The following is a 15,189-nucleotide window of genomic DNA, read 5'->3' on the forward strand; positions in this document are numbered from 1 at the left end:
CTGGGCTCACAGGCATCAGGCACAAACAGCCCCAGCCTTTGGTGTCTCTGCTCTGTGTATTGTTACACACAGAAGGCACTGCACCGTGCCCTTCTTCCCCTTCAGCACCGAGCGTGGCTGTGCCAGGGGCTGCACCTCTAATTCACCTGCCCAGACACACAGGGAGGGGCAGGGAGGGAATCACACACCGCTAAAAATCTCCCATTAGCTGGAGTCCCATTGCAGGTTACCAAAGGTTCCAGTATTTTGCCTTTCAGTGCTGTCAGTCCCCCCCCAGTAATCTGCAGGAGTGGAGGATTTTCAGCACCTTGACAGATTAAACCTCAAGAGCAAACCTGTCACACAGGTCTTTGTCATGCAAACTTGAGGCCAAGTTCAATAACATCCTGTTACTCTTCTGCATTGCGGAAGCCTCGAAAAATTGATTTTCTGTTTTGCCACTGAGTTCAGTGGAACCAGGCTTTAGCCCTCCAAAGGAATTGTATTCCTGTAGATTGTAGCTGCTTCTGAAATCCTTAATTTCACATCCTTAAATAGTCAGACTTTGAGATAGATAGACTAGGTATGGGTGCAGAGTTTGCTGGGTGTTGTTGACCGTTGCTGGGTTATTAACTCCCCTATTGGTCTGCAGTGCTTTTTTTTCCCCCTTTGAAAATGCATTTCTGAGATTGAAAGGCCTGATCCAAAATGTACAGGAATAAATACAAGTCTGTGTATTGATCACCAGAAAAGGGTTTTAAAGGGAGTTGGTCGTTGTTTACAGCAGAAATGTACTTTAAACAGAAACAAGAAATGTAATCTGTTAGGGCAACATTAATCCAGGGAAAACACTTTCTGGAGCGGCCAGAGCTTGTTAACACAGCAAACACCTAAGGCAGCACTGTGTCTTTAAGCTCTACTAGTATTGAACAATAATAATTTTGGTGGAAGAAAATCTTCCCCTCTCTCCCTGAACAGAAACAAGACATATTATTGACTGCCATTGGGAAAGATGGATGCGCTGGCCCTCGGAGTCTATTAATATTTGATGCTGATGGATGTGAGCTGGCAGCTGAGTTATTAATGGGGTTTGGTTCCTTAGACCTCACCCACAATCCATAGGGGAGAATTAACCATAACACAAGGACTGGCTGCCCAAACCTCTCGGGGTGCTGGGAAGGGCTGTGAGTAACAGCAGCAGGGAGTGTTTCTGAAGTACTTACAGGCACGGAATGTCACAGGTGGGGCTGTTTACATCCCTGCCACCATTCATTCTGATTTAAAGGGGACTTTTTGGTCACCTTTAGGGTCACAGGATTGAGGTGCTCCCATCAGGTCTGGATTTCAAACAGAAAGAGGCTCGCTGAGCAGCTGTGGATTTGTGGGACACCTCGTCCTTGGTGGCCCCTCCCACACTGGAAGGTGTGTGATGCAGAGCAGGGGGCAGGAATGAGCTGCTCCACACCCAGCAGGGCATTTCCCAGAGCTGGCCCTGACCCCACATCCCGTTGTTTTCCATCATTTATGTTAGATTTGACCCCTAAAATTAGAAATAATACATCGGATAGATGTCAGGGGGAAGTTTTGGCTGGGCCTTCTAAGTGAAAATGATGAAGAAAATGAAGCGCTTTGGAAAGTTTGTGATGTCCATATGGGTCGTTCTGACTTGGATAAAAGAGATGTAAAATATCAAGTTATTTATAGCTCAGTTTCTTAATACAACTTTAACATTTTCAGGGGTATATGTTTGATTGAATTAGCTACTCCTTCCTAGCAGGGATACCACATCCAGGCATTCACTGTCCTCATTAACCTCCCAATCTTAATAGAAAAAAAGGAGAATAATCAACATAAGGAGCACAGCTGTTGATTAATTTTACTAAATAGGATAGAAATATAAAGTGCCATATTGCAAGAGTGAAGATTCAATACAGCACATTTGAAATCAGTTTATTAGAATATATAACTCATTAACAGCTGGATAGACTTGTACTGCAGCATTATCCACTTGGGCAGGTGGTGAGAGGGAGGGAGAATTTACATATCTCTAACAGTACCTGAATGCATTTAATTTCCGAGGTCATTCTCCCAAATCAAGTTCAAAATGTTAATAACAGGGTGTGCATTTATAATTAATAAAATCTTAGAGCCAGTGCTATAGTTCAAGTGCATTTTCCTCTTATGTAATTAAGAAGTTAAGTGTATTTGGCAGTTGTCACTCAGACAGCTCTGAAGGTCTCGCTTGTCAAACCTGGGGATAGAAATCTCATTAAGCCAGGTATTTTTTTTCAGTTTAGGTTTGTTTGCAAAGTAAGTGTGTAGGTGGTGGGCAGCCAGAATGCCCAGCCTCTGTTAGTCCATAAAATAAAGCACATTAAAGTAAATGCCAGAACTCAAAGCCGTGGTGAATAAAGATGGAACAGCCTGATGTTCAGCTTGTAAGAATCACAGAATCATCTTTTAAGTTGGAAAAGACCTCTAAGGCCACCAAGTCCAACTGTCAGCCCAGCACCACCACTGTGTTTACCACTAAACCATGTCTTCAGGTGCCACATCCACATGTTTTTTGAAGACTTCCAAGGATGGTGACTCCACCACTGCCCTGGGCAGCCTGTTCCACCCCTTTCTGTGAAGAAATTGTTCCTCACCTCACTGTCACTCACCTCACTGCAACCTCCTTTCAGGGAGTTACATCCCTTTGCTTTGGGATGCCCAAAGTGTGTTTGACTACGGAAAACCACAGAATCCACCCCAGTTGGGCCCTGGGCCAGGCAGAACTGACCCCCAACACAAGCTGCTCTGCAGTCACAGAACATCAGCTCAGCAATGCAAATCCACCTGCTGCCTCCACCCCTGGCCCAGGTGGTGTTTTAGAGGCATCTGGATGTGGCACCTGGGGACATGGTTTAGGGGTGATTGATGGTTGGACTCGGTGGTCTTGAAGGTCTCTTCCAGTCTTGGTGAGTCTGTGAGTCTCTGGTTGGTTAATCTGCTTCCCAAGGGGATATTTTAGCTCCACATCACTCTGCTCCACTTTCCTTTTCAAAGGAATTTTCTTCTCCTTCTGGATCACTAGTTCAAATCCAGATAAGGTCAGTTGTCATAGAAATTATTGGCAGTACCAGCAGCCCTGTGTCCGACGTGGAATGAGTTGGGAGTTTCATTTGCACATGATCTGGGTCCCTAAGTGGCACTAATTGGCTGTCTAATTGTCACACACAGGAGAAAGGCAGAGGATTGATTAGGCGTGGAGGCTGAGTGCCCCTCTGCCAGCCTGGCTTCCTGGAGCTCATTCCATGGGCATGCTGGCAGGGTAATGAGGGGCAGCGCGCTTTGGATTCGCTGGCTGTCGAGGCAGCATCTTTTCCTGCCAGGCATTTTTAGGGGAGCTTGTTTTACTCCACCAAGGTCAAAGATAGCATCTTTTACAAACACCGCCTTCGCTCAAAAGTCAGGGGCTTGCAGGATTTACTTGTGAGCAGCACATATTTAACCATTTCCTTTGCTTCCCCCAAACCCGAAGTTTTTTGTAGAAAATAGGATGAGTCACAGTGGTGTGAGGCAGAACTGCTGTAGAAAGCATAGGGGGGGTTATGGTGCTCAGAAATCTGTCCATATTTCCTTTTGCTGTCTCAGTGTCTGATGTGTGATGTACAGGCTCCTGGAGGTAACTTACCACGACACAGGGAACCTGACGTGGTGTGCATTTATCTCCTGATAAATGGATCCTCCTGTCAAACAGCAAAGCCTCTCACCTGCAAAAACACATTTTGACCAATGTCTTTTCCCCTGAGCTATGGTATAGGTCACACCGTGCAATGTAGGTGCTTTTTAACCTGGAGTAGGCTCTCTTTCTCTGACATAGAACTAAGTCATTAAAGAGTGACTCACTGAAGTAGTAAATTTAGGAGCTAGTTTGTGATGTGAAAGGCAGGACTACACAAAGAATCAAAAATACCTTGTATATGCTAATGTGTGTAGGCCCAGCCATGGCACTTAGTAAGTTTATTAAGGCTTAAACCTCAGTTAGTGAGGTTAAACCACAATTCCTTCAAACCTTATTGTCCTCATATTTTAATTCCCTTGTTGTATCAGATGAACAGTATTGGTAAGAATTATGTCTCTCAACCACACAAGCTGATCAGTGCATACAGTGTTACCAGAATGTACTGTTGAAATATACTGTATTTCTGTAAAATGTAAGTATTTCCTCTGCTTTCCCTCCCTTTCCCCACACCTGGAGCAGAAACAGGACAGGCCTCGTGTTCTGCTGTGTGCCTCCTCTCTCTGACATACACATCCCTCCTGTTCAACCTTCTTCCTAAAGTCCCAATCTCATGCAAATTAATTGAAAACAAGTGCAGGTACCAGCTATGCATCAAAAAGCTCTGATGCACCTGCCATGTCGTTTTCCTCTCTGCCAATCTGTGCAAGATGAGCATTCACGAGATCCTTTAGCTTTTTAACAACCCTGTTCTTGGAATATATTTCCCCAGAAATGCAGAGCAATCTTTGCACGGTTTCAGACTGTATATTTTGTGATTAGTGTTTCGTAAGTGATGTTTTGCTTAATGATCTAACATCTGTTCTAGGAGGTTTGTTTTTGTAACTTCCCCACCTCCCGCTGAACGAATGCCAGAAACTTGTCCCTTTCCTCCAAGTCAATCAAAGCACTAATTGCATCATAATCAGGGGAAGCAGCAGTGACTGCTCAAGTGCTGAAGACTCAGCAATCAACTCACAACTCTCTGCTCTCTGTGTGGAGAGAGAAAGGCTCCCTGTGCCGAGATGGGAATTTCCCGCAATCCCGATTTCTCGAGCTGACTCGGGTTTTTTGGGTTTGCAGGGAGAGGACTGCACCATCCCCTGCATGGCAGGAACCTACGGAACCAATTGCTCCTCAGTTTGTAACTGCAAGAACGACGGTGCCTGTTCCCCTGTGGACGGGCTGTGCTACTGCAAAGAAGGTAAACAAAATTCGGATTTAGCCATTGGTGGCAATTTGGCATCAGTGCTTCTCCCCTTTTGAAGTGGCACAGCTGTGCAGTCAGTAACCCCACTATTTTCTTGTCTGCCCAAGTATCCAAGCTCAACAGGGGCTTGACTGGATGTTTTGTTTCTGCCTTGAGCAGGGGCCAGGCTTCCCTGCTCTGCTGCAGGAACAGGTCACAGAACTAAGTGTGTTTGGCAGAGCCTCAGCTCCTCTCCAGAGGAAATGCAAAGCAATGCCCAGATCATTGGGATGGTTTTCTTTATCCCTTTGCTGCCCTGTTTCTCCAGGATTGCAAAGCCCCTGCTCTCCTTCCCTGCCTGGAGTGGCACACTGGGCACAGAGGCAGAGGCAGCTTCCTGCCTGTCTTTCCTCCATCCCATTGCTCTGTTCTGTGCCTGGCCATGTTTATCCTCACCAGACCTGGCCTGACCTGCAGACTGCCTGCCCATCTCAACCTTAGGCTGGCCCCAGTCCTGCTGATCTGGGCTGGTGGCTGATCCCAGCTGCCAGCCCCACGCTGGGACTGTGGGGTGGGCCCTGGCTCTCTGCCCTTGCTGCCACCCTCAGCTGCCCATCCTCCCTGTGCCCTGACACCGGGACACCCCAGCCATGTGCAGGTGTCCTCTGTCCCCTGAGCCTGCAAGGGGTTTTTTATCTGGGGAAACCAGAAAGTCTTACCTGCTCCAGAGTCTCTCTGCGAGACTGACAGCTTTTCTTCCCCCATATGTCCATAATTCCCTCATGTGCTTGGTGGTGAGCATAACCCATGTATCCATCCAGCAATCCCCTGAGAAATCTTGCACTGCTCCACAGCACAGTGTCTCTTGTGTTCCCCCAGAATCCCAACATGAGCTATGTCTATCTGACACACATAAGCCCTAAACCAGAAGTGAGGCAAATAACGATAAAATCTGGCATTTCAAACATGAATTAATGGATCACTGTAGAACCCCATTTAATGAGGGATTATAAACCATGAGTTACTGCTCAACTCCATTACATACAGCTGCAGTGTAATGAAAGTCATTGTGTGGCTGGTAGTTAAGATTTGAGCCTTAATGGCTAGAAATGATGGCCTTGGTCTTTTTTTAGGTGTAATAGCTGCTTTATATTAAATAGCGTTGTCAAGAAAAAGATAAAATAGGAGGCAAGAAACAGGCAGCATCAAATGGCAAGTTTCTTGCATCCCCAGGGGTCAGCAGGTCTGCAGCCTGACAGGCAGCACAGCCTCTCTTGTGCTACCCCAGCAGTTCCCAGAGAGGCACCAGAGACCTTAATCTGGTAAGAACCAACACAGTGACACCTTCATCCGTCCCCCTCTGCATGTACAAGTGCTGGGAGATGAAGCTGGGAGGTCATAATAAAAGGGTCAATCTTTGACCCCAAAACAGTCTTAATTTACACTAAGAAACTGGTCCTAGCATCACAGAGCTGCTGCTGCCTTTCTTGCTGTCTCTCCATCACTTTTTTCATGAAAACATCCCAAATGCTCTTTGTCTCTCCTGTTTCTTTAGGCTGGCAAGGAGTGGATTGCTCTATTCCGTGTTCAAGTGGAAGTTGGGGTCTGAACTGTAACCAGACGTGTTCCTGCACCAACGGAGCTGCCTGCAGGCCAGCAGACGGCTTCTGCCTCTGCTCCCCGGGATGGCAGGGGGAGTTCTGTGAGCAGCCCTGCCCTGTGAGTACCACTGGGGCAGTTCTGTGCCCAGCCCTGCCCTGGGAGTACCACTGGGGTGCTCTTGCACCCCCTTTAAACCACAGCCCTGCTGAACACAGAGTAGGGCAGCATCTCATTTTGCCTGGCGGTGTCTGAAGGAAATCATGTGTAAATAACAAATTGGGGTTCTAGCAGCTGAGTGGATGTATTATACTTTGCATTATATTTTATCAGAGCTGTTGCTGTGTTATCTGCATTTTCTTGAGCATCATTTTTTAAAGTGATTCTTCATTTGGTTCTGTATAGAAACATTAGGCACTGAGTTTCTATCTCCTCTGTATGTTAATTTAAAAGATGCGACTCAGCATTAAGAGGGACATGATAGATGCTTTTGCACATTTCAGAACAAAAAACTGATTACTGAGAGGCTTTTTTTATTTATATTTTTGAAGGATGGAACATATGGTCTTAATTGCAGTGAGCGTTGTGACTGTAACCACGCCGATGGGTGTGACCCTGTCACTGGGTACTGCTGCTGCCTCGCAGGCTGGACAGGTAAAATTAAGAATTACCTTGGTAAACCTTGGGGGTTTTGTTGATTTTGGAGGTTCTGTTGAGTTGTTTCGCTTTGCTGTTGCATCGTTTATAGCACTGGACTTGTGACTGCAACCTTTTAAATAATGGATTGAGACAAGATCAGCTGAACTCACCCATATTTGAATCACTGGTGATGGTGACGATAATTGGCATTCATTAAATTTGTATTCAGATGAGTCGAAGATGGCTCCAAACCTGGAGCCAGATGTTAGCCTTCTGGAAGAGCATCCTCAGGAGGAATGCAGATCAGCTGGAAATCCTGCAGAGTTTTTCTCCTTGAACAGCCCTTTCCACGGGGGTGCAGCTGTGGGCCGGCAGATCCCAGGAACATCATACCTGGGATGCAGATAAGGTTTTTCTGAATCCTAAGAGTCGATACAGCTGCTCCATCCTACAAAACTCAGATTCTTCCCCATTTTCCTGTGCTTCTTGTCGCACAGAAGGGCAGTTACAGGGAGCAGATCAGTGCTACTGTGACAGAGCTCTCGTGGTGACACAGCGGCAGAGAGGAAAATTCCGTGAAGTCGGAGAGTCCAGGCTGGAGATCTCAGTGCAATTAGACCTGCACTTGACTCCACACTGATGGTCTCTTTGCCAGCCCTTGACAGCTGACACAACAGCAGTGGGGGGCAAGTTATTGACCCAACCAGTATTTTACACTTAGCTGCCTAAAATGCTGGTTAATGTCCCTCTGCTCTCTGTCGAGGCCCTGGGGGGAGATAAAGTTCTGTTCTTGCCCATAACTGCAGAACCACCAGTGGCACTGACAGTCAAATTGCATTTATATTAACAGCAAGTCATTTGGAAAATTTAATTGTTTTTCAAGCAAGTACCAAGCTGAAGGAATGTGTAGAGCAAGGCAGGCTGCTCAGGCAGCCAGGGTTTGGGATCCTGTCACCTTTCCCCTTTGTTTATGCCTTAAAGCAATGCATGCCTTCTGTTTCTGGTGGAGAGGACACACACTCAGCTCCCAGCATCATGAAGCAAAAGCAGTGAAATTATGCCCAGAACATACAATGGAAATAATCTTTTAAGAAGTAAATAAAATTGTAAAAATAGGACGTTCTGCACATTGCTTACAACAAAGCTACTTTTTAAGGATACTGGGCCTGCACTGAAAAGGGCATTTTTCCTCCAAGAAAATCCATTTTATAATCTCACTAGTATCCCCTCCTCCATCCCCTTACCTTCCTCACTGGCTGGAGTGCATTCATCTCTCTTTGCCATCAATATATCCATCTATCAGGCTTTACAACTCTCCTGTGCATTATTGATGATCAGCAGAGAAACAGCTGGTGGGCTTTTCCTGTAGCCATTGTGAGTTTCTTCAAGGGAGAAAATTGTTTTTAGAAGTACAATAAATTGAAGAGAGATATTTATACACACTTATTCTTTAAGTTTATTACACATCCTTCTGGAGGTAGCAATCCAGAGGAAACTGCTGGAAATGAACTTTGCAGGCTGTGCAGACTGAAGGGGTGGCTTTTTCTTGAAGGCATTTGCAACAAATACTTTGTGCTTGCTCCCATGCACATCTGTAAATGAACTTCACCTGCAGATACTAATTACTCTAAGTAAAGGTAAAAGTAATTTCTGATGTCCTCCTTCTTTTAATTTCCATATTGGGCAAGATAAATGTGTATTACCTTGCAGGGGATTAGCTGCAGCCTAAGCACTTTATCCTTCAGTGTGCCCCTGCAGTTCTGGAACTCCTTCTTCAGGATCACATTTCAGGGAGGAAAATATTATGTTCATATCCAAGACCAAGTTGGAGTTGAGACATTGACAGGGCCGTGTAAGGTGGAAATGTTGATAGACAGAGCCAACATGTGTTTTGTCAATTCTCCTTCCAATGTTTTTTCCACTTGGCTTAGCACCAGACACAAGGATACATTCTGCTCATACTAGTTTGAAAGTATGTAATTTAAGAAACTCTTCAGCTAGATAATTATATTTTCATATTAAGGAGTGTGGCATCAATGAAAGATTAATCTTATCTGCAGTTGTTGTGAACTGGGCCATGATGTGTATTGCGGTGCATTTTATAAATATGAGGTGATAAATAATTCAGGCTGAAATTTTTGCTTTCTGGTTTTGGTACTAATTAGGCATGGCCTGAAAAAGATCAGAAAAGTTCAGGATCATGGAACATCTGAAGGTTTTCCTGCCCACTCACACCAGACACAGAATTCACGTGGCTTTCTGATCCTAATAGCCACAAAACTTCATCTGAAACCAGCATATTCTGTGTGTTCATCCCAGACGTGGGACTCCCTCTTGATGTCGGTGTTTTATGTAAAGATCAAGGGGAAGATTGAACCCATTTTCTTTAAAGAGGTTTCAAGATGTTCCTCATATAAACCTTCAGGGACTGATGGATGGTAAGGGAATGGAGGAGGACTAAGAGAGGAAGGAAGGAGGCCTGTCAAGAGGAGCACACAATGTAAGTTAATAGCAGTCTGCCATCCTTTTATGATGTCATGACTGCCACCCATCGAGACTCTTATTGAGGACAGTGACCTTCTGTGGGTACCAGCTGGGGGAAGGTAATTTTCAGGAGCTGAGTGTACCTGGCAGATGGGAAGATGATGAAGAGATTCCCACATATCAACCAGGAGATCACAAAGCTGTGCAAAGCAGCTGGATGCATAAATAAGCACACCGGCAACAAGCTGCTCCGAGACGTGCATATTCCCTTTCCATTGAGTTCCGTGGGGAATTGCATGTGTGCAGCCAAAGGCAGGAGTTAGATCAGATCTAGAGATGATTGAACCCTGGTGCTGTTGCTGAAAATTACTCGGCCAAGCACACAGGCACATGGAATCACAAATGCCTTTGGAGGAAGCAGAACAAGCAGGACATTTGTGCTTAGAAATCAAAAAACACTTTGGATAAAGGCTCTCATGTGGTGCAAAGTGAAACTTGTTCAAATGTTGGCCAAAGTCAGATCTGTGACCTGATGCAGAGGTGAGTTCCCTCCACATGAAGGAAATGTGGGATGCAGTAACACCAAGGGCTCAGCCTTGCACTGGATGGAGTTCTCCAGCTTGTACCAGCACTGCATCCACATAACCTCACCTGTACAAATAGTACCCTGGAAATGTAAAGGAGAGATGATCATATCTACTGCTGATTCAAAAAGGAAAAGTGTAGCCCTCAGAGGATCAAGTCTTGACTGATCAGACTGTTTTCTAAGGATTAATAAGGGTCTCTGGCTCCTGCTCTGCCGTGCCTTTTATACACAGACACTTCAGTGCTTGCAGCTCTGTGTGTGTGTGTGCACAGGTACCTCAGAGCTCCCAACATACCAGTCATTTGTGGAAGAGGTGTTATGTTGTGTACATTTAGGTTAGGACGAAAATGCTTGAAGTTGGAGTGCTTGGCTGCTAATTGCATTTGGTTAATTAGGGATCCTGCACACACGGAATCCGTGGAGGGAATGGTAGCACAGAAACACCCTGTGGTGGAGCAGCTCCTGGAAGCCCTTTGCAAGCAAACAGGTCCTGGAATAGCAGGCAGCAATCTCATCTTTCCCAGGTGCAGCCTCCTCTCCTGGGTGCTCAGTGACAATGTTAAGGTCATAAATATCAATTAGTCTCCTCTTACTTAATAAATAACCTGAAGCTGGACAGAAAAGGACCAGCTGCCCTGGTGGCCCTGTGGGGTGAGCAGAGAGGACGTGGATGACAAAGTTCCTGTGGTGGGTGCAGTGCTGGTGGCCCTGGAGGTGACAGCTCCAGCCAAGCCATGTGGGGGTTGCAGGATGAGCTGCAAACCCCCTCGGGCTGGTCCTCCCTCCTCGGGGGAGGCTGCTGGCAGCACGTTTTGTGCCAGAAACAGCTTTCTCAGGTACCAGCTGGTTAAAATCACGTAGCCTTCAGCTGGTTCACTCGGTACAGACCTCAATAATTAACTTAGTCATGGCTGCTGGCCTGGCTTTTAATTTCTGGAGGTGTTTCCTTTGTGCTTGACTCGAGGCAGGTGAGGGCTCCCTGGGAGGCCAGACCCTGCCGGTGCCCATCCTGCCTCCAAGACCCGGGTCCGTCCTCCTCCCAGTCAGACATCCTGCTCCCAGACAGGTTACAGAAGGAAAGCCACAGGCCTGGCTGCTCTTCACACCGAGCTCTGCTCCTCCCTCTGATGAGTCTGTGCTTCAGGTTAATTGGGGCAACTGTGTGTTTTGTAACCTTTCAGCTGCTACAGGGGGATTAAATAACAAGTGATCTACAGGGGGACATGTTCGTGCCTCTAAATGTTAAGGTCAGTTAAAATCCTGTTTATCTGAATTCCTTTAATCTGAAATGCTGTCTTATCTGCAGCTTGTTCTGCCTCTCCCTTTTTGTCTGGTGCTCTGGTTTTGCAGATGCTATCTCAGTTATCCACTGAGCTGGTTAATCAGAGGCTTCTCTCAATAGGAAAGCCAAAGTTTATTCAGCTTATTTTAACATCCCAAAGATGTGTGGGGAAAACGAAGTGCTGCTGTGAGATGGAAAACATAAAAGGGTGCATCCCATAGTTAATTATAAAAGAAGCCCTCATAGATTTTCCTTAATTAATCAGGATGGCAAACACAGGTATGGAAATGATCTGTGCTGAGGAACAAACATCTTGTTATTGCCTTGGTGCTTTTCACCTTCAGGCTTCATTCCTGTCTCATAAGAGCAGCCTCCTCCTTTGCTGTTACATCCAGGAAATCAAAATACATATTTCCCTGTCCTTTACAACCTCGATAACTTCCATACATTGCCAGCAACATAAACCTTAATTGTCTCTTATCATGTCCAGGTCTGCAGCCCAGTAGTTGTGGGAGTCTGGAGTTGTAGGATTTCCACGTGTGGTGGTGCGAGGGAGTTAATGGGGTCACCGGTGTCACTGGTCACAGGTCAGGTGAGCTCTGAGGGAGGATGTGGCTGTGAGCATTTGCAGGCTGCCAGTGACATCTGCACTGTCACTCAAACACAGAAACATGTTTCTTCCCTCCTGTGGACACATTAATTCAGGAAAACTGATAAGCCTGTTACTCAAGGGAAGGCCTTTTTGAATTTTAAAGAAACAGTGGCCACTTTGACGGGGAGCTCTAAGGTATTTTTAACTTCACTTTCTCAGAATTCTTTGCAAGAAGGTGAAAAACCTTTGAAATAATAAAAAAAACTCCAACCCTTTCCATATAATGCATTTTGTTTGTACTAATAGGACTTTTCTTCCATTACAGCAGTTTCCAATTTATAATTTTAGGGCCAGATCCTGTCCTCAGCTGAAACCCAAATAATTCTCTTGTCAGTAATAGATCAACCCCATGAGGATGTTGATATAATTGGGAGCTGACTTTTCCATGCATATTTAAAGCCAGAAAAGAATCTAGGGCTTGTTTCATGCACCTCCAGGTTTTTAGCTGAAGAGCCACAGTATTTTAGAATTCACAGTGTCGTGGGTTGGCTTTTTTTTTTTTTCCATCAGACTGTTTCATACCATTGGTTTGTAACACAGAGCCTAAAATATCAGGATGGGGCAATAGTAAGTTCCTATTAAACGTGCATTTTCTAGATGTCTAATCCCATTATCTACACCATATTTTGCATTTATCACTTTTGGCAGTCTTATCCCAGATTTTTAAATTAATAATTTATTTCTGTGATTATTCTGTATCCTTACATTAGCTTTAAACAGACAGGAAAACTAGAAATTTCCAGAGTCAGTCTAAAATGGTGCATTTTAGCCTCTCTTCTGGCCTCTGCCTTTCTAATGTGGGAATCTTTTCCATGTGAAAAGGTGTGCTTACTCTCTGGATTCGACAAGTGCCCTTTAGTCTATGAATGTAAGATAAGCTTATTAGAAATTAGCTTTAATTTTTCATTGACTTAATTTCAAGTGAGTTGATAAGATTTTAATGTCAGGCTGTGCTTAAAAATTCTCTCTTTGACAGGAACCTTTAAGGATGGTTCCTGCTGATACAGGGCTAATTTTCAAAAATCTGAATTATGAAGTTATATCAAAGACTTCATTGATGTCCTGACATTAATTATGTCTGTGTCTTCCTTGGCAGGTAGCTGGGGGGGCTCCTGGTTCTCATCTGAGTGAGGTTTGGTTGTGTTTGTCCTGTGCCAGATTTAGTATATATCTCACCTTTTGTGAAATCAGTTGGATTTTTGCCACTCATTCAGTGGGAGTTGGATCAGACCCTTAAACTATAATTAGCATCTGCAGTAAGGCTACTGCTAAACTTCAGCATGTATGCAAATCATTGCAGTATTAAGTCTTACAAACAGAAGATATACAAGTTCACCTATCTTTGTATTTATTTTTAGGTTTATTTTCACTTATTAAAAGACAGCTTTTAAATTTATGAGGAAAGACATAGCTTGGATGGCATCCTGGATGATGCTAATTTAATGGGTTCTAAAAACATGAAACTCCATTCTAGAGGTACCCAACCCATTTTCCATTTTAACATGGAGCCATTCTATATATAAGCTTGGCTGTGTGTACAATAGTCACCTATAAATAAATGTGGGCGAGAAACGGGGAAAAATTATTTGTGCACGTTTCAGCAGATGAAATCCTGGATGTTTGACATGCTGTGTGTGGAAGGAGAAAAGGAAGGATCACTCAGTAAACAGCCTGCAAGCTAAAATGGGGTGTACATAAATATATATAGTGGAGACTATTGACAGGAGCATGCAGTGACAGGACAAGGGGGAATGGCTTCAGACTGGCAGAGGAGGGTTAGATGGGATATTAGAAAAATAGAAAAATTCTTTATACCCTCTTCTTCCCTGTGAGGGAGATGAGGCTCTGTCACAGTTGCCCAGAGAAGCTGTGGCTGCCCCATCCCTGGAAGTGTCCAAGGCCAGTTTGGACGGGGCTTAGAGCAACCTGGGCTAGTGGAAGGTGTCCCTGCCCATGGCACGGGGTGGAATGAGATGAGCTTTAATGTCCTTTCCCACCCAAACCATTCTGGAATTCTATGATTCTATTTTTTATATCTATCTATCTATATATGTATATCTATATATATATATATAGATATGTTTTTGGTGAAAGAGTTTGCAGTGAGAAGTGTTGTAAACATCTTCCTCCCTGTTCTACACCAAGGAGAAAAAGTTGAATTTCAGTCAACATTAACACAAAAGGCTTTAGTTGTACCCCAGCTCTTGCTAAGCTGCTCTTCTCTCATGACTCAGGGGCTGGAACATTTTTGGCTGGGAAAACAATGCAGTTTTTCCCACTTACGAGTTCCTCCCTCCTGTTTACCTGCTGATGATCTGCTTGGATCTTCCCCAAGTTTCTCTTCCCATTCCTGAAACTGTGTCCAGTGTTTGAGGAGTAGGAAGGAATCACTCTAAAGGGCTGCATGAGCTTAACTCCTTTTAGCACCATTTTCTTCAGGTCTGCCCCTTCTGCTCATGGAAACCCTTCCTCCTTCTGTAGTGCACCCTGGAGAATACCCTGGAGCAAAGGGAACCACATCATCCTTAATTTTAGCAAACATTTTTACTTACCTCATTTCTTGTGAGGTAGGTCTCTTGCCTCAAAAGCTTTTATTGCATAAATTCCCCGGGTTGGGTGATTCATATCTGGAGATTTCTCTAGATAATTAAAAATAGGGGTAGGATTAGAGCTCCACAGAGGTGCATTAGGCTCTGAGTATATTACTGGCAGAAAAACACTTACATTAATGGGTGCATAAATCGCCCATGCAAAGATGAGAGAAGGGACAAGTTAGAATTTTTCACTGGCTGCAGGGAAAGGCTTATTCTTCATTATTTAGGACCAGATCACAGAGCTTCCATTTAGATTGATGGGCTGCTACACTCAGGAGCTGCCCCTGTGAAGCCCAGGGGTGAACGATGCCTAGTGAGGGAAGGAGGGGCTCCATGGCACCAATGTGGGGAAAAAATCAGTTAAAAAAGCATTTGAGAACACCACAGAAGTTCACAGATAATGGGAGTGTGGCTGCTGTTAT

General features: G+C 44.8%; 1 protein-coding gene across 2 annotated transcripts in view; it reads left to right on the forward strand.

Annotated features, from left to right (window-relative positions):
* Positions 1–15,189, forward strand: part of MEGF11 (multiple EGF like domains 11) — a 267,324-nt gene that overhangs the window by 206,526 nt on the left and 45,609 nt on the right. For both annotated transcript variants that reach the window (XM_027644120.1, XM_027644121.1), the window contains exons 16-18: positions 4,826–4,946; positions 6,487–6,650; positions 7,082–7,184. In XM_027644120.1, coding sequence (XP_027499921.1) covers positions 4,826–4,946; positions 6,487–6,650; positions 7,082–7,184 — 388 coding nt within the window. The remainder of the gene's footprint in view (positions 1–4,825; positions 4,947–6,486; positions 6,651–7,081; positions 7,185–15,189) is intronic.

This window comes from Corapipo altera, unplaced genomic scaffold, assembly GCF_003945725.1.
Source record: "Corapipo altera isolate COAL_440 unplaced genomic scaffold, ASM394572v1 50, whole genome shotgun sequence".
In the NCBI taxonomy this organism is placed as follows: Eukaryota; Metazoa; Chordata; class Aves; order Passeriformes; family Pipridae; genus Corapipo; species Corapipo altera.